The sequence below is a fragment of the Pseudophryne corroboree genome, chromosome 3 (assembly GCF_028390025.1).
Source record: "Pseudophryne corroboree isolate aPseCor3 chromosome 3, aPseCor3.hap2, whole genome shotgun sequence".
NCBI lineage: Eukaryota > Metazoa > Chordata > Amphibia > Anura > Myobatrachidae > Pseudophryne > Pseudophryne corroboree.
In genome coordinates this window covers 366509760-366530049 of record NC_086446.1, presented here as the reverse complement: position 1 = coordinate 366530049, position 20290 = coordinate 366509760, and the positions used below count along the sequence as shown (strand labels likewise).

The 20290-nt window shown below is 46.7% G+C and overlaps 1 protein-coding gene across 3 annotated transcripts in view; it reads right to left on the bottom strand.

Annotated features, from left to right (window-relative positions):
* Positions 1-898: 898 nt before the first annotated feature.
* ABI3 (ABI family member 3) overlaps positions 899-20290 on the bottom strand; it is a 116186-nt gene continuing 96794 nt past the window's right edge. For 2 of the 3 annotated variants that reach the window (XM_063963553.1, XM_063963555.1), the window contains 2 exons: positions 8895-9002; positions 899-1121 (listed from right to left, as the gene is read on the bottom strand). In XM_063963553.1, the coding sequence (XP_063819623.1) occupies positions 1060-1121; positions 8895-9002 (170 nt within the window). In that variant the 3' untranslated portion in view covers positions 899-1059. The remainder of the gene's footprint in view (positions 1122-8894; positions 9003-20290) is intronic. The other variant, XM_063963554.1, reaches the window with a different exon arrangement.

Sequence of the window (20290 nt, the reverse complement as noted above, 5' to 3'; positions counted from 1 at the left end):
ATGAGCAAGTAGATTGCCCCTGTAAACCACATTCAAATACCACATCCTAGTTTGCAGTAATGTTCAGATACAGCTAGGTGGAGTGCTTTCGCTGGATGGAATTCACATAAGAACAATATGGAGGTGTAATTAAAGCTTTGCATTAGTACTGTAAGGGGGATATTCAAATGTTTGAAAAGGCAGTTGGGTGTCTGTTTTCTCCTGTCTATTAGATAGGAAAAACAATCTAATAGACAGGAGAAAACAGACACCCAGCTGACTTTTCAAACATTTGAATTCCCCCATAAATGTTGCATTGCTGCAACTCAAGACTAAATGCCCATACACACTGGGCGATTTTGAGCTCAAAGTAGCTCACTGTTGGCATTTTGAACTACAGTACTTTGAGCTCAAACTCGGCCAGTGTGTATGGCCGGGCGATGAGCGTTGTTGCGTGCTCCTGCATCATCGCCAGCTACCGCCGTCCGTCGGGCTGTTTGAAGAGCCGAGTGAATCACTTTCCACAGTCTCCTACTGTGGAAAGTGGCTCACCACCCGTGAACATCGATGGGCACAGGGAAAATAGCTCAGTGTGTATCACTGAGCTATTTTCCTGCCAGCGATGTTCACGATCATTGTTGTGCATATACGCTGGGCAAAAACGCCCAATGTGTATGCACCTTAAGGGGGGGAGATGTACTAAGACTTGGAGAGTGATACAATGGAGAGAGATAAAGTACAAGCCAATCAGCTCTTAACTGCCATGTTACAGTCTGTAAAAATTACAGGTAGGAGCTGGTTAGTTGGTACTTTATCTCTCTCCCCTATATCTCTTTCCAAAGCATAATACATCTGCCCCTTATATTTTGTTTCTCTTGTATTTTTCCTGTAAACCAAATGAATGTCACAACAGATTGCATTAAAAAACAAATCAGCTGGTTATTCAGCATTTTACTATAATTATCTGTCAGAAAAATATTTTACAAAATCCCTTTACACTAAACATGCATTGTGTATAAAACGAGAACAAAGACTGCTGCTACTCTGCTGTCACATTGCTCTTCTTAGTTATCACTTCGTCTAGCAGTCTGGAGGAGGTGGGAGGTCATCCAGGGAAGTGGGGCCCACAAATAAAGCAGAAGCTATGGGAGGGAATAAATAATAAATCTGGTTAATAAAGAAAATCAGTAATAGAGATTATTGGCTCATCTGCTATACAGATATAATGTAATATGTACAGTATATAAAAAGATAACAGATTTAGATAAAGTGTATACATATACACTATATATTTCTGTAGAGAGTCACACAGAATATGTATCATCATATCCTTTTTAGGAGGGAATTCAATTAGCTGTGATAATTTACCATGGCTAATTGATCCCCCAGGCAGGGCTTAAAGTGGAGGCGGTGGAACTCATTTCCTCCGCCACCCCCTCATTAGAGGTTCTCCTCCACTTTAACCGCTGCCCCCAGGGGCTATCTAATTAGCCCCAAGTCCGGAACTTTTTTTGGGGGGGACCCATTGTGGTCCTGAAACAAAATCCCAGATAAGTGCTATTTTTTGGGGGGATCTGGATGATAGGTCGACAGTCAATAGTTTATTTATGGACTGATGTATTAAGGTGAGTGAGCTTACTATGGTGAGTGCTGGGCTCTCAGTATATATTATTTCAGCAATGTGGTCACAGGCCACTGCAGTCCAGCCTGGGGAAGGTGAGTGCAGGTGTGCACCCCATTCCTGGGTATGGGGAGTGCAGTGGTTTTCTGCATATATATATTTGGCTTATTTTTAATTAACCTTTCTGTGATCATAGATTTCTCATGCACCCCTGCCTAAGCTGATTTACTTTGAACCTGTGGCAGTTGCTTCTTGATGGTAATTTAGTAGCTGTGCTGGTGACTGTTTCATCTTTTAAAAAGCATGGGTTATTTGGCAGGTGAGCTTTAAACCTGGAAGTACATTTTCAATTTGACTCTGATGTGATAGCAGTGGCCAGGTTTACAACAAGCTTGGTGATAGAGTAGGACTTGCAGTGAGATGGGGGTCCCTTGATGTTGGGCTGCAAGCTTAAATGCATTGTACAATGCATGAACTAAAACCCCATTGATTATTTACGTACTGATGTATTAAGGTGAGTGAGCTTACTATGGTGGGTGCTGGGCTCTCGGTGTACATATATATATATATACATATATATATATATTCCAAAAGAAGGCGGCACTCAGAGACTTGTTAAATCACACAAAATTCTTTAGTGAACAAACTGCATGGATTACATCATCAACGTTTCGGGGCGTATAGCCCCTTCATCAGGATAACCCCACACTGCAAATAACACAACATTTATAGGTGCACTCACCCCTCCTCACCGTCCCCACTGGCTGCCGCCGCCGCCGTGTCCCAGGCCCGGCGTCCGTCTCCACGAGCAGAGCACTTCCGCCGGAAGTGACGTCGCGGGTCCCGGTCACGTTGCCGCGGCAACCTAACATCAACATAAACAAAACATACAAGTGAGAACAGCGATCTGTCAGTACCCACGTCAGTCATACAGAGACTGTGCTACATTATATAACCCTTCTCACATAACCCTAAAGTGCAAAGTGCATGTGATGCCTCTTGGTAAAACATACCCCCGACATGGGAGTTAATCCCACCGTCGGCAGGTGTCTAATCATGTGTATTTAAATTCTTTTATGTATAAATGCTCAAATGACCACATCTATCATAGATAAAACCAATGTGCAAAATATCCATAATTGTGCATCAAGCCGATGCACAGACTGTGCTGCAAAGCTTACGCTAAAATGTGCATAAAATTTATAATTATGATTATGGTGATGTTAATTAATAATGAACGTTGTTGGGTAGGTCCGATAAGAGATGCTACGCTGAATTGTGTGGAGTTTACATGTGCTCTGTTGTACAATCTTTGGCACATGTTGTGTTATATATACACTAGATGCACTTTAAAGGTGTTATGTTGTATAATTAATAGAGGGCACGATCTGTTTTAATATCCACGCAGTGACTCATTGAGACTGCGTTTGATGTGGTGGCATTATGACACCATCTAGTTATTTACAATACATCTATATATGTTTTTATATTCAAGTTTTTTATAAATTTTATGCACATTTTAGCGTAAGCTTTGCAGCACAGTCTGTGCATCGGCTTGATGCACAATTATGGATATTTTGCACATTGGTTTTATCTATGATAGATGTGGTCATTTGAGCATTTATACATAAAAGAATTTAAATACACATGATTAGACACCTGCCGACGGTGGGATTAACTCCCATGTCGGGGGTATGTTTTACCAAGAGGCATCACATGCACTTTGCACTTTAGGGTTATGTGAGAAGGGTTATATAATGTAGCACAGTCTCTGTATGACTGACGTGGGTACTGACAGATCGCTGTTCTCACTTGTATGTTTTGTTTATGTTGATGTTAGGTTGCCGCGGCAACGTGACCGGGACCCGCGACGTCACTTCCGGCGGAAGTGCTCTGCTCGTGGAGACGGACGCCGGGCCTGGGACACGGCGGCGGCGGCAGCCAGTGGGGACGGTGAGGAGGGGTGAGTGCACCTATAAATGTTGTGTTATTTGCAGTGTGGGGTTATCCTGATGAAGGGGCTATACGCCCCGAAACGTTGATGATGTAATCCATGCAGTTTGTTCACTAAAGAATTTTGTGTGATTTAACAAGTCTCTGAGTGCCGCCTTCTTTTGGAATATGGATGGAGGTGCAACCTCATAGGATGGCACCTGAGCCAGATAGCCCATGGAGGTGTTCTGAGTGCCGGCCACTACCTGGATATTTGTATACTGCTGTACCTCTTCCTGCATTGTGGTGAGCAGAGGCAAGGCACCGGATATTATCTTAACCTGGTGTTCTACACTTTCTCAGGACTTTCTCTGTCTGTTGGTAAATTTTTTGTATACATTTTCTTTTTTCTGTTTTGGTCACAAGGTGACACGTTATATGCACAGCACTTTTTTCTCCACGTGGTTGGGCCTATATCAATAGGTTCGCAGTAACCTTAAATGGCCACCCCACAACGAAGGGAGGATGAGGTGTCCTCATTCCTTCTACAGTGTGACACCTATGACACTTTAAGTTTTTCCGACCTGGAAGCTGAAGGCATATTGCACAAGGAATCAGCGTTTGATGATGTACCTGTTACCACCAATGAAGATGCGTTTAAAGAATTATTCAAGCTAAGAAAGAGAGCAGTGGACTTTTTATATCACAGCCGGACGCTGTCCGATTATTATCGGGCAAAACAGATCCCCAGGGGGTTTCGTATCCATAATGCCCCCACGATTGGGAGATTTAACATCAACTTCTGCAAAAGATGGATAGCTGTGTTAAATAAATGCTCCATGGACCTCCTCTTGTTGGTTATAGAGGAGACAACTCGGGAGCATAGTGTCACCGTGGAGAAGATTAAACAGTATGAATCAGAACATCATGATCTGCTTACTGCAGAATCAGCGAAAATGTCCACCTTGGCTGAGCAAGTCGAGAAGTATCGTGGTGATTTGCTTAAATTCAAACGCGAAAAACTACTTAAGGTCCAACAGGACTATGCCCAACATTGTGTGTACTCGTGGTTGGGTAACATGGGGAACAGTGGACCTGCACAGAATGTGCCCAGGTTTCGACGCAGACGACCGACAGCGCGCAGTGGGACGACATCAGCGAGTGATTCGGATGATCAATTGAGACCCAGAAGACAAGGAACAAGGGACGTGACCCCTTTAGGGGCAAGGACTCGGGCAATTTCAGTGGTCCGAGAAGTAGACCTACCAGACGCGGGGGACAAACAAGAAGGCAGGCGAAGGGGACGCCCGCCCAGGGCCAAAAAGACTTGATCTTCAATTTATCCTCAAGTATGCTGTCACCTGCTGAGGTAAGCGTCTTGGAAAAAGGTCTAACGTTTGTCCCCACAAATAGACCAAACAGGTTCCAATGGAAACTTGAATCATTTAAACTGCACCGCACCTTAAGACTTAAGGAACATTTCTCTAAAGACTCTGGTCCCCTGGTGCCATCTGAGGTCCCAGCGAGAATGTTGAAATTAGGTCCTGCTTCTAAATTTGACCCGGTATCACATAATGCCTCTGTGAAAACGTTTAGCAGGTTACTAGAGGCCGCTGGGAGTGGTCCAAGTCCCCATGTATATGATAATTTGTCTAGAGAGGAAAAAGTGGCCCTTAAGGCTCTAAGCAAGAGGCAGGACATCATCATAAGGGGGGCTGATAAAGGGGGTTCTATAGTGATTCTCAATACCAGTGATTATGTCACTGAATGTCATCGTTTATTGAGTGACACAGGTACCTACTGCCCTTTAGAGAGGGATCCGACAGGGGCGTATATGGAGGAATTATCGGGTATGTTAAAGAGAGCATGTGAACAGGGATTGTTGTCTAAAACCAGCACCCAGAAATTATTTAATACACACCCGATAGTACCAGTGTTTTATACACTCCCTAAAATACACAAGCACGCACAGAAACCTCCTGGCAGGCCGATTGTGTCAGCCCGGGGGTCTCTGTGCGAACCCCTAGCCATTTTTTTAGACGGTTACTTACAACCATGTATTCAACAAACGTTTACCCATTTGAAAGATTCCAATGTGCTGTTGAAAAAATTCTTACAGGTTGATGTGGTGCCACCTAATCTGCTGATGGCTACAATTGATGTATCTAGCCTGTACACATGCATTCCGCATGCAGGGGGTTTACAGGCTGTTAGAAAACTAATCACAGGGAATACGGCTTATACAGGTCCAGACGTAGATGTATTTATTGAATTATTGGAGTTTACCTTAACGCACAACTACTTTTTGTTTGAAGACCAGTTCTTCAGGCAGACAATGGGGTGTGCGATGGGGTCAGCAGTGGCTCCGGCCTTCGCGAATACTTACATGTGGGAGACTGAGAAGGGGCTTTTCTATGAGGATCCCAATGTGGCTGAGCAAATTTTTCTATATTATCGGTATATAGATGACTTGCTCATCTTCTGGAAGGGAGATGAGCAGTCTCTGGTAAACATCATAGCCAAACACAACAGCTCAGAGAGTACGATCAAGTTGACCATGCAATGCAGTCACACCCACATTGATTTTTTGGATATTTCTATCCGAATCAATGAAGGGAAGATAGACACAGATCTATACTCTAAACCCACCGACAGAAACATGTTACTGAGGTACAATAGTTTCCACCCGACCCCCACAATACAGGGTTTGCCGTATTCTCAATTCCTGCGGGTATGTAGGATTACAAATAAGGCCACAAACCGTGAGAAACAACTAGATCACATGGAGGCAAAGTTTGTGGAGAGGGGCTATCCGGTACCTTTACTAAAACAAGCGAGGGAGAAAGCATGTGCTCAAAATAGAGCTGACCTGTTGACCAAAACTGTGACTCCTAAGAAACAGGATAAATTACCGTGGGTAAATACATACAACACGAACAGCCGACATACTAATAAAAGGGCTAAAGCTCTGTGGCCTATCATCACCACAGACCCTGATCTTATAACATTTAAGAATACACAAATTATGCCCAGCTACAGAAGGGGTCGGAATATTAAAGACCTTCTAGTAAAAACTGATCTCAGTAAATTTAAGAAACCAGCTCCTTCACATTTTCTAAGTAGACCTAATGGCTGTTACAGATGTATTGGGTGCACTACCTGCAGCTATATGTCCGCAGGGTCTAATATCTCACACCCACATTCTGCAAAAAAATATACCATCAACTGGCCCTTGTCTTGCAATTCCAAATTTGTAGTATATGTCATCATGTGCCCCTGTGGCCTATATTATGTGGGCAAAACGGAATGTTTGTTCAAAATAAGGATGGCCCAGCATAGACAGGCGATTAGGGCGGCGTTGGCCTCTGGCAATAGTGACCAGCCGGTGGCACGTCACTTTGCTAAATTTAAACATGGTATGGCTACCCTGAAGTACCGGATCATTGATCAGGTACCAGAATCAATCAGAGGGGGCAACAGAGCATTGAAACTGCTCCAGTTGGAGTCCCGGTGGATTTTTAGACTGGACACCATTAGACCTAGAGGGTTAAATGAGTCGTTGGGATTGAGTAATTTTCTATAAATATAAGAATACATGGTTGGTTCTTGGATAGGTCGGAGACTCGGGTCAAGGTTTAAATAATAAATATAAAAAAAATTTTCTGTTTTTTTCTTTTTTTTTTTTTTTTTTTTTTTTTTTTTTTGTTCCCTGAAGTGATAGAGGGACTTGGCCCGTCAATGATTATGGTGATGTTAATTAATAATGAACGTTGTTGGGTAGGTCCGATAAGAGATGCTACGCTGAATTGTGTGGAGTTTACATGTGCTCTGTTGTACAATCTTTGGCACATGTTGTGTTATATATACACTAGATGCACTTTAAAGGTGTTATGTTGTATAATTAATAGAGGGCACGATCTGTTTTAATATCCACGCAGTGACTCATTGAGACTGCGTTTGATGTGGTGGCATTATGACACCATCTAGTTATTTACAATACATCTATATATGTTTTTATATTCAAGTTTTTTATAAATTTTATGCACATTTTAGCGTAAGCTTTGCAGCACAGTCTGTGCATCGGCTTGATGCACAATTATGGATATTTTGCACATTGGTTTTATCTATGATAGATGTGGTCATTTGAGCATTTATACATAAAAGAATTTAAATACACATGATTAGACACCTGCCGACGGTGGGATTAACTCCCATGTCGGGGGTATGTTTTACCAAGAGGCATCACATGCACTTTGCACTTTAGGGTTATGTGAGAAGGGTTATATAATGTAGCACAGTCTCTGTATGACTGACGTGGGTACTGACAGATCGCTGTTCTCACTTGTATGTTTTGTTTATGTTGATGTTAGGTTGCCGCGGCAACGTGACCGGGACCCGCGACGTCACTTCCGGCGGAAGTGCTCTGCTCGTGGAGACGGACGCCGGGCCTGGGACACGGCGGCGGCGGCAGCCAGTGGGGACGGTGAGGAGGGGTGAGTGCACCTATAAATGTTGTGTTATTTGCAGTGTGGGGTTATCCTGATGAAGGGGCTATACGCCCCGAAACGTTGATGATGTAATCCATGCAGTTTGTTCACTAAAGAATTTTGTGTGATTTAACAAGTCTCTGAGTGCCGCCTTCTTTTGGAATATGGATGGAGGTGCAACCTCATAGGATGGCACCTGAGCCAGATAGCCCATGGAGGTGTTCTGAGTGCCGGCCACTACCTGGATATTTACATATATATATATATATATATATACACACACACACACACAGAAATACATACCAGCTGTTCTACCCGTTCTTCACACAGTTTCTGATTTTCACAGTTGTACATATAAATGAGTGTTACAAATTTGGTTAAGTCTATAGTGATGTAAATTTGAGATGTTTTAATGTAAGTAAATATTAATCCATGGTTCTTGGCGTTACCTGAGGAGCACCCATAGCAGATACGGTTAAAAGTGACAGGACCAGTTTTGTAGTTTATTAAATTCTACACACTGGAGGTGCAAACCAAATTTTGATCCGATTGTTCGTTTGGGCATTATCGTTCATGCACCGCAAGCCATGCATCAGTAATGACATCATTAAGTCAAACTCCCCCCCCCCCCCCCCCCCCCTTTCATCCCCTTAGGGAAGGTTTATTAAAATTCTAATGACATCGTTTTTCCTATTTCCCACCTGCAGAATACCCATGTTAAATTTCAGCATCCTAAAATATTAGGAAGTAAGAGAATTAGTGATGAGTGAGTGAGTGAGGGCTTTCGCATTTATATAATATATATACATTTACTTATTTATGTGTATTTATTTATATGTATACATGCAGCACACAAATTCAGTAAACTGACATACCACTTTCTGCTGACAACATTGTATCTGTTAGGTCATAATCAGGGGCAGGGGGTGGAGGGAGAAAATCATCAATATTTTGTGCATATGTACAAACATGGATATCAGAACCTGCAAAAGAAAGACAATGGGAATTACAAATTAATTGATAGTCACAATTAATGTCACAATGCTAGATTTTGCCAAATATATTGTAGCTCACCATTTATTGGGCTGTAAAATTGGCTATACAATTAATAAATAAAAATAAAAATCTATATTATAGCCAGTGGTGCAAGTAGAATTTTTTTCTAAGTTGTACTGATAGTAAAAATTGGCATGGTCACATGCCATGAGGGGGCGTGGTCACATGAAACTAGGGGAGTGGCTACATGACAATAGGGGCATGGCCATATTATGCCACACACCATAATGCCCACTACACATTATGCCAAACACCGTAATGCCCATTACACACTGTGCCACACACCGTAATGCTTATTACACATTATGACACACACTATAATGCTCATTACACATTATGCCCAGGGCCGGCCCGAGCCTAATTTTTTTGGTAAGCAAATATATATTTTAGCGCCCCTTAGTGGAATATATATGGGCGTAGTTTCATGGCGAAGAGGCGTGGCCACAGAATAATACCAATTAACATTACACCGCACAGTAGTGTCTGATCGCCACATTACACCACGCAGTAGTGTCCGTTAGTCACATTACACCGCTGTGGGCTGATACTTCTTCCCTTCCATATCACCGGATCTTACATCTGCCCCTATGTCTGTGACAGTTGGTCTACAGTAATAAATACATGTAGCAGGTTGGCAATGTATAGACTTAATTTGCATCTTCAGAAAACTGGATAAATACAGTAGGACACCAAATACAAAGAAGGATGAATGTAGAATGTGAAATGGAAACATAAGGACACCTGTAAGGTGCATATACTGTAAGTATGTATAGCCTGCGGAAGTAGGTATACAGTGGGAGATCCATTATTCCTGCCTATTGCAAGTCACTGTGAAAAGCACTGAAAAAATATGTATTTGCACCATGAAGTGGCATAACGTAAATCCATAATCATTTAACAAAAAAGAAAACTATTTACCTGTCCCACTAAGTTACACAGGAGTTAATATTTCCTACAAATAGGTTAAAAATCCCTCACCCCTTTTACCAGCTTCTTGACACTACATCCTCCTCTCTAACTGACCAGAAACACCTGCAGACCCGAACCGCAGCACTCAGGTACTACTTGGCTTTGGAAAACCAGTGCAACCAGAATCCCCAGGGAAGGCTGTACTCACTTTCACTTAGCCTCATATCTGTTGTTGCGCATGTGCAGAGACGCCCGTTTGTGATGTTCTGAAAGGGAACAGACTGCATATCGTGCACTGTTCTCAATCTAATAAAGATGTTTTACTTTTGAAGTGATGCATGGCTTTGTAGATCCCAGGCTATCTGGTTATTGTTCCGCCCACTGTAGTCCATCCCCAGTACAGCTAGGCTTACTGGGTGCCCTGTCATCCCCATCACAGTCGGGGCCACACAGCGGCTGGCAGGAGGGAGAATCACCGGAGAGGGTGGTGTGCTTAACTCATCATTCGGTCAGAGGGGAGTACTCTGCATTTATCAGAGAGGAGGGCAGGCTGCCGAGGCACTGTAGACAATGAGCAATGGTGACTCACTGTCTGCAATGGCGCCCTCCTCTGTCTGGCACTGTACGTGACCACGTACCCCACATATGCGTTGTGCCGGCCTTGATCATGCCAGATACTGAAACACCCTTTACACATTATGCCACACACCGTAATGCCCATTACACATTATGCCACACACAGTAATGCATATTACATATTATACCACACATCGTAATGCCTATTATATATTATGCCACACACCGTAATGTCTATTACATATTATACCACACATAGTTATGCCACTGACACCATTTTACAAAAATGCCCCTTATAAATTATGCCACAGCGGTGGGCTGGTGTTACTGCGTACCACCACCATATGTCTTAATGGTACTCCATACCACCCCGTACCACCCTACTTTCAGCACTGATTATAGTGATAAGTATGTAATGATAATTCCAGTTGTGTGTATATGTAAATGTAAATATGGACAGTGGGGAGAAGGCTCATGAGCGGCAGTTAGGCTGATGTCAATCAAAGAGACAGCATGCGACAAGCACCAGCCTTCAACCCGGGAAGGGTATAAATACTGCCTGCAACAACCGTTAGTTCATTTCCCCCTGGGTAGTGGAGAGATGGGTTCAGGCTGGCCGGTGTTAACTAAAGGTGGGTACACACTAATAGATATATCTGCAGATCAATTGATCTGCAGATATATCTATGGACAGATCGGGCAGTGTGTTGAGCATACACACTGCCCGATCCGTCGGGGACTGACGTCATGAACTGGGCGGGCGTGTACACACACCCGCCCAGTTCAGCTGTCAATCACCGCCGGCCACCGCAGCATGTGTACGGGCGGTCGGCTGACTGCCCCGTACACACACAGCGACGCGCCAATATATCGGTAGATATATTGGCCATCGGCTGTGCTGCGCGGCCGACGCGATACGTCTGTGAACGACGGAGTTCACAGACGTATCGGTCGTACACACTGGCCGACGGTCCCGTGATATATCGGCCGTTCAAGAGAACGGCCGATATATCGACCAGTGTGTACGGGCCTTAAGAGGGATCGATGCCATCGGTGTCTGTGGCAGTGGAGCAGAGACAGAGTGACAGGCTTATCTACCTGTCAGTTACACTGCAGTGGTGCTGTGTGTGAGTAGCGGTAGCAGTGAGCTGAACAGCCATTCATCATGGACGTGCAGGGCGGAGTTGTAGTGCTGTGACTGACAGAGGAGGGAGGAAGCGGAGCAGGCCTCCAAGCCAGTAGCAGGGGCAGAGTTGTGTAAGTCAGCCATATGAGAGCGCTGTTGGGAGGAGCCGGAGAGGAGGAGGGCTGCATAGGAAGCAGGTGGCAACGAAGCAGGCGGCAACAACAGCATAATGAGTGACAGCTGACAGTACAATTATATATATCTGTGTCCTTGCTGCACACACTGTATCCACTACTTAGGAGGCCGCATAGCAGTGTATAACTAAGCGTCACAGCCCTGAGTTGATACAGCTTTGAGTTGATATTTAGAGGGTGGGGGGGGGATCAGATTCGGTCACAGATACAGTACCTTCCACCTGCCTTAATTGTAAGCAAGGCTGCTAGTGTAAAGTCCAGGGCCACATAGAGGAGTGTGAAACAGTCATTTGTATATGAATTTAGACCCTAAATTGCTTGCTCTACTATTATACCAAATAATTCTACTCTGAAAGTTTGATAAAGAAATATCTATGAAACTATACTGAGACATATTGTTATACATGTAATAGAGAGGGAAGAAGAAGGTAATGCCTTTGTTGAGTGATAGAAGTACAGTCCTGTATGTGAAAGGGTATAATCTGGATTCTGAAGGTATACAATGAGACTAAGAGCAGTATAAGAGAGATTACATTTATGAAACAATATTCATATTTCTGCTGCGGGGTACACTGGGCTCCACAAGGAATGGACAATGGGGGTGTAGAGTAGGATCTTGATCCGAGGCACCAACAGGCTCAAAGCTTTGACTGTTCCCAGAATGCATAGCGCCGCCTCCTATATCACCCCGCCTCCCTGCACAGAAGCAGTGCCGTTTCTAGCGGCAGGCGAGCTGTGCAACCGCACGGGGCGCCCGCCGCGGCACTTTGCAGGTCCTTTTCCCCCTCCCCGAGTAATCCTGTTCGGGGGGGGGGCGGAGTTTCGCAAAATGATGCGGTTGCGTCGTGACGTCACGACGCAATCGCGTCATTCCGCGAAACTCCGCCCCCCGAACAGGAGTACAGATGACAAGAGGAGGGGGAGCCAGCTGGAAGGAGGAGGCAGCAGGCGCGGGCCGAAGAGCGGGAAGAGCGTCTTCATACTGCATGTAAGTATTCTCTCTCTCTCTCCCCCCCTCCCTCTCCCTTCCTCTCCCCCCACTTGACACTTGCCTGCAATGCTGTGTAAAATGGGGACTCTTGCCTGCAATGCTGTGTAAAATGGGGACTCTTGCCTGCAATACTGTGTAAAATGGGGACTATTGCCTGCAATACTGTGTAAAATGGGGACTCTTGCCTGCAATACTGTATAAAATGGGGACTATTGCCTGCTGTACTGTGTAAAATGGGGACTATTGCCTGCAATACTGTGTAAAATGGGGACACGTGCCTGCCGCAATGTGTAAAATGGGGACTCGTGCCTGTATACTGTGTAAAATGGGGACTCTTGCCTGCCGTACTGTGTAAAATGGGGACACTTGCCTGCCGTACTGTGTAAAATGGGGACTCGTGCCTGCCGTACTGTGTAAAATGGGGACTCATGCCTGCCGTACTGTGTAAAATGGGGACTCTTGCCTGCCGTACTGTGTAAAATGGGGACTCGTGCCTGCCGTACTGTGTAAAATGGGGACTCTTGCCTGCCATACTGTGTAAAATGGGGACTCATGCCTGCCGTACTGTGTAAAATGGGGACTCGTGCCTGCCGTACTGTGTAAAATGGGTACTCGTGCCTGCCGTACTGTGTGAAATGGGGACTCTTGCCTGCCGTACTGTGTAAAATGGGGACTCGTGCCTGCCGTACTGTGTAAAATGGGGACTCTTGCCTGCCATACTGTGTAAAATTGGGACTCGTGCCTGCCGTACTGTGTAAAATGGGGACTCGTGCCTGCCGTACTGTGTAAAATGGGGACTCGTGCCTACCGTACTGTGTAAAATGGGGACTCGTGCCTGCCGTACTGTGTAAAATGGGGACTCTTGCCTGCCGTACTGTGTAAAATGGGGACTCGTGCCTGCCGTACTGTGTAAAATGGGGACTCTTGCCTGCCATACTGTGTAAAATGGGAACTTGTGCCTGCCGTACTGTGTAAAATGGGGACTCTTGCCTGCCGTACTGTGTAAAATGGGGACTCGTGCCTGCCGCAGTGTGTAAAATGGGGACTCGTACCTGCCGTACTGTGTAAAATGGGGACTCTTGCCTGCCGTACTGTGTAAAATGGGGACACGTGCCTGCCGCAGAGTGTAAAATGGAGACTTTTTTTCCCCCCTGTGGTGGGTGTGATGATATCAGATGAGGCCACGCCCATTTTAATGAGGCCACACACCCTTTCCGGGAGCGCGCGCTTGCTTTTTCTTTTTCTACCTATGGGGAGGGGGGGGGGGGGGGGGGCGCATATATATATATTTTTAATGTCAATGGGTGGGGGGGGGTGCATTTTGAAATCTTGCACTGGGAGCCTAATTGGCTAGAAACAGCCCTGCACAGGAGCTCAGTTTTGTAGTTGGTGCTGCAGTAGCAGGCACTTAACAGAGGAACTGCTCCAGGCAGCCCTAAGAGGAGCTTTTTTTCTGAGGAAAAAAGTGAAGACTTCAAGGGCAGCAGCAGTGTTACATGTCAGTGGACATTCACGGCTGCAGCTCCGGCTCTCCCCAGCGGCGCTGTACACTCCCGAGCCCTGGCTGCCGGGTAACTACAGCTGGAGGCTCCGGTTTTCTTCTTGTCAGGCACACACGACGGGGGCTCTCCGGGATTGCGTGGCCGCGCTTCGGGAGGTGGTAGGTGGGTACCGCTTGCGGGACCCGGTCTTTATCGCGATCCGGCGCGGTCAGTAAGAGGCGGGCCGCGCGCGCTGGCGGTGGACACTGTGGAAGTACAGGCGATCCCACTAGATCACCAGGGCATGGGACAGGTCAGGTTTTCTCTATAAACCGTTTTATTAGAGCCCGCATTACCCAGTGGTTTTGCCAGCAGGGGGATAGAGCTTGGACCTGAAGCCCCTCCCCCAGCCCCAGGGCGCCATTTTCTGCAAATGTTCCCACCCTGGAGCTGCATATCTGTCTCTCCCTCACTCCCTGGCAGTGTCTGCGGCGCCATTATCCCTCAGCTCACTGTTCCTGGGAATGCTTGGGCAAATCCTCCTATGTAAAGCCGCCTGGTTGTCAGTGCTGTGACTTTACAAGACACTTAAGTATTCTACCTGCCTTTTTTAGTCAGTGTTAGTTAAGAAAGAGTGCATTTAGTCAGGGTTTCCTAGTACAATTACCCTGTGATATACATTCAGTTCTTACTGTGTACTGTTATATCTATTGTTATATAGCTGTGTAAGCTAGTCCAGTGCAGTATTATTGTTAGTAATAACCTCTGCATTGTACAAACTGTGACTATTTGTGTGTGCATTTGATAGCTGAGTGGTGTCCATTTCATGTCTTTCACTCAACCTGCTATCCCTATTTTCTATAACCTGAGGGGGCTTGGTGCGTCAAGTTTTATTTAATATAGGATTTTCACAAAGATATACTGTTTTACGTATTTTTCTCTGTGATTTAGTCCACCATATCTCTCCTTTATCTCTGCTGGTGCTGACTGCACTGCGCAGCGGTTTAGGCTAGAGGTATCGTGCTGCTGACAAATTGTACTGTGTTACCTGATACTGCAAGTTATATCATGTCTGCTTCTGAGTTTAACGGTCCTGGGGCTGAACACACTACCGGTGTTGCTGAAGCCGCAGATACCTATGAGGAGAATATAGCAGCTTTGGGCTCTGGTTCTGGGGGCTCCTTGCCCCCCAGTGGAACGGTGGCAACGGGGGCAAATAATGACCCGCCGTGGGATGCTTTTTCCACGCTTCTGCATACGCTAGTTCATAAACTAACACCCCCTATGGGACCCCCAATGCCGGTACAACCGTTTGTGGTCACTGCAGCTAACCCGCCATGGGTGGACGATTTATTTGCTCAATTAAAGAAGTTGAACCAGTCCCTGACTACTAAAAAGTCTGACCGTCGCTCGCCTACGTCCAAGGGGTCCTCTAAGCGAGCGCTTGTCTACTCACAATCCACTGCTGTCACTGACACCTCGTCGGATGAAGACGGCACTTACACTGACCCCACAGGTTGTGACTCAGATACGGCTGATGGGTAGGGTGGTTCACATGTGGATGTTCCTGATCTCTTGGAGGCTATTAAGTTAATTTTACAGATTACGGATGATCCCGAGCCATCCGTTCCTCCTAAGAAACCAGATAGGTTCAAGCGTCAGAAGGTGATTAAACAAGTTTTACCTCACTCTGACCACCTAATTGATATATGTCAGGAACCCTGGGAAAACCCGGGTACGAAGTTTGTGCCTCAAAAGAAGATGCTGGCTCGCTATCCCCTTGCGCCGGAGCTGTCTAAGAATTGGGAAACGCCTCCTCCAGTGGACTCACATGTGGCTAGGATGGTGGTTTCCTCAGCTCTACCGGTCACCACCGTCACGTCTCTAAAAGAGCCTAAGGATAAACGTGTGGAGGGTTGTCTTAAAGCGATTTACACCCTCACGGGTGCTGCACAAAGCCCACTATTGCAGCTACTTGGGCTGCGGAGGCCATTGGAGCATGGGCCTTGGAGTTAGATGCTGAAATCTCCTCTGACCATGCTAGACAATGCTTGTCTTATATTGTCACAGCTTCTCGTTATATTAAAGAGGCGGCTTCTGATGCCGGTATCCTGGCAGCCAAGGCGTCTACTACATCAGTACTGGCTCGCCGGATATTGTGGCTGAGATCCTGGTCTGTGGATCTGGACTCTAGAAAAACCCTGGAGCTACTCCCTTTTAAGGGAGATATTCTGTTTGGGGAGGATTTAAATAAGATTGTGGCTGACTTGGCTACTGCCAAAACTGCCTGTCTGCCAAGTACTACTCCTTCTGTGTCGAAGGCTAAAGGTACTTCCTTTCGCCCCTTTCATCCTTCAGGTAAAGCAAAAGGTCAGGTGTACACCAAGCAGGCCTGCACTTCCAAACCTGGTAAGCCTAAACCCAAAAGAGCCTGGGCGGCCCGTCAGCCAGCTTCCAAGACAGATAAGCCTGCCGCATGACGGGGCGGGCCTCCCTCTGGGGGATCCCAGGGTGGGGGGCCGGCTTCTAGGGTATACCCAGGAATGGTTGAAGACCACTTCAGATGCCTGGGTACGGGAAATCGTCACATGAGGTTACGCCATAGCCTTCAAAAACCGACCCCCTCGTCGATTTTGCCAGCAGATGTCCCGTTGGACAAGACAAAGGCAAACACTCTACATTCGGTGGTACAGACCCTCCTGGATACAGGAGTCGTAGTACAGGTGCCTCTTGCGCAGAGTGGCCGGGGGTACTATTCTCCGCTGTTTCTAGTCCCGAAACCGAATGGGTCCTCCCGGCCCATTCTCAACCTCAAGGCATTGAACAGGTTTGTGAAGGTTTCCAAGTTCCGGATGGAAATCCTTCATTCTATAGTTCTGGCCTTGGAACCTGGGGACTTCATGGTCTCCCTGGATATACAGGATGCTTACCTGCATGTTCCTATAGCAGTGTCTCATCAGCAATACCTGAGATTTGCGATTGGCAACTGCCATTACCAGTTTCGGGCGTTACCTTTTGGTTTAACAACGGCTCCGCGAGTCTTTACAAAAGTCATGGCGGTGATGACGGTGGTACTCCGCCGTCAAGGGGTCAGGATACTGCCGTATTTGGACGACTTGTTAATCCTGGCAAATTCCCCAGAACTTCTCCTGCATCATCTAGATGTGACGGTCTGGTTTCTGCAAGCCCACGGGTGGCTCATCAACTGGTAGAAGTCATCCCTGATTCCTGCTCAGAGCATGGTGCATCTGGGAGCACTATTGGACACTCACAACCAGCAGTTATTCCTGTCTCAGGAGAAAGTCCTGAAACTTCAGGACAGGATTCGTTGCTTCCTATCTCGTCCGCAAGTGTCGATACATTCAGCGATGCAGGTGCTGGGCCTCATGGTGTCAGCATTCGACATGGTGGAGTACGCTCAATTTCATTCTCGCCCTCTCCAGAGGCTGATTTTAGCCAAATGGGACGGCTTGCCTCACCGGATCAGGTCTCAAATGATCTCATTGACTCCGGAGGTCCGTCTGTCGCTGCTCTGGTGGCTCCGGGACCAACAACTGTGCAGGGGCCGTCCATTCTGGATATCCAACTGGGTCCTGTTGACGACAGATGCCAGTCTAAGAGGTTGGGGCGGGTGCTGGAGCAACACTCCCTTCAGGGGCGGTGGACCAAGGAGGAGTCCATCCTCTCGATCAATATTCTGGAGTTGTGGGCGGTCTTCAATGCCTTGAACCTAGCCCAGCATTTAATTCAGAACCATCCTGTTCAAGTACAGTCGGACAACGCCACCACAGTGGCTTACATAAATCATCAAGGCGGCACTCGAAGCCGCCTAGCAATGAAGGAAGTCTCACGGATTCTACAGTGGGCAGAACGCCATCTACCGGCCATATCGGCAATATTCATTCCGGGAGTCCTGAATTGGGAAGCAGACTTTCTCAGTCGTCAGGACGTGCATGCCAGCGAGTGGGGCCTCCATCCAGAAGTGTTTCAACTCCTAGTGGAAAGGTGGGGCCTTCCAGACGTAGATCTGATGGCGTCTCGACACAATCACAAGGTTCCGGTGTTCGGAGCAAGGACAAGGGATCCTCAAGCAGCATTCGTGGATGCGCTGGCGGTACCGTGGAAGTTTCGGCTGCCGTACGTGTTCCCTCCGGTGTCACTCCTGCCCAGGGTAATTCGGAAGTTCAAGCAAGAAAAAGGAATTCTGCTTCTCATAGCTCCAGCATGGCCCAGACGGAACTGGTTCTCAGACCTGCAAGGCCTATCGTCAGAGCATCCATTTCTACTTCCACAACGCCCAGACCTCCTCGTTCAGGGCCCCTGTGTCTAATAGGACCTAGCCCGGCTGTCTTTGACGGCGTGGCTCTTGGAGCTTCCGTCTTAAGGGCTAAAGGGTTTTCTGAGGCGGTCATTCAAGCTATGTTGCGGGCCCGGAAACCGGCTTCGGCTCGGATTTACTATAGGGTCTGGCATTCTTACTTTGTTTGGTGCGCATCTAACGATTATGACGCTTCCAAGTTTAGTATAGCCAAGTTGTTGGCTTTTCTTCAGCAGGGCCTGGACTTAGGCCTGCGTCTGGCCTCCCTCAAGGTTCAAATATCTGCCTTGTCGGTGTGGTTTCAGAGAAACATTGCGACCTTACCTGATGTGCATACCTTTATTCAGGGCTTGTTGCGTATCCAACCTCCCTATGTCCTGCCTGTGGCTCCTTGGGACTTGTCGGTGGTTTTGGAGGCATTACAAGAGTCTCCGTTTGAACCTCTTGGTTCAGCTGACCTTAAGTGGCTTTCCCTTAAGGTGGTGTTTCTGCTGGCTATTGCTTCAGCTAGAAGAGTGTCGGATTTGGGTGCCTTGTCCTGTAGTTCCCCATATCTGATATTTCACCATGACCGGGCGGTTCTTAGGACTCGCGCCGGCTATCTACCTCAGGTGGTTTCTTCGTTTCACCTTAATCAGGAGATTGTGGTTCCGGCACTTGTTTCTCCTGATCTGTCTCCCAAAGAGCGGTCTTTGGATGTGGTACGGGCTCTCTGTATCTATGTGAAGAGAACGGCTCCTATTAGGAAATCGGATTCTCTTTTTGTTGTGTTATGGATTCACAAACGTGGCTGGCCTGCTCACAAGCAAACTCTGGCCGGATGGATTAGAATGGTGATTGCACATGCTTATGTGAAGGCTAGGCTCTCTGCTCCTGATCACATTAAGGCCCATTCTACTCGGTCTGTTGGACCTTCTTGGGCGGGCCAACGTGGTGCGACCCTTGAAAAATTGTGCAAGGCGGCTACGTGGTCCTCTGTGAACACGTTCATAAGGTTCTATGCCTTCAATACTGCCGCTTCCCAGGATGCTTCCTTTGGACGCCGGGTTCTTGTGCCCGCTACAGTGCATCCCCTCCCATAAGGAACTGCTTTAGGACATCCCCATTGTCCATTCCTTGTGGAGCCCAGTGTACCCCGCAGCAGAAAATGAGTTTTATGGTAAGAACTTACCTTTGTTAAAACTCTTTCTGCAAGGTACACTGGGCTCCACAAGGCGCCCACCCTGACGCACTTAGCTTCTTTGGGTTGGTATGGCATTAGCCGCTGACACGTCTCCTGTCGCGAGAATGCGGTGTTGTGGCTACTAACCGTTGTCTCTTTTCCTGCTACTGCATTGGACTGGTTAACTAAAAACTGAGCTCCTGTGCAGGGAGGTGGGGTGATATAGGAGGCGGCGCTATGCATTCTGGGAACAGTCAAAGCTTTGAGCCTGTTGGTGCCTCGGATCAAGATCCTACTCTACACCCCCACTGTCCATTCCTTGTGGAGCCTAGTGTACCTCGCAGAAAGAGTTTTAACAAAGGTAAGTTCTTACCATAAAACTCATTTTGCTGAGTCAGCAAGTGTAAATAGTTACAGAAGATCACACTTTTAGCCAGAGGTTGTTCAAGAACTAAGCT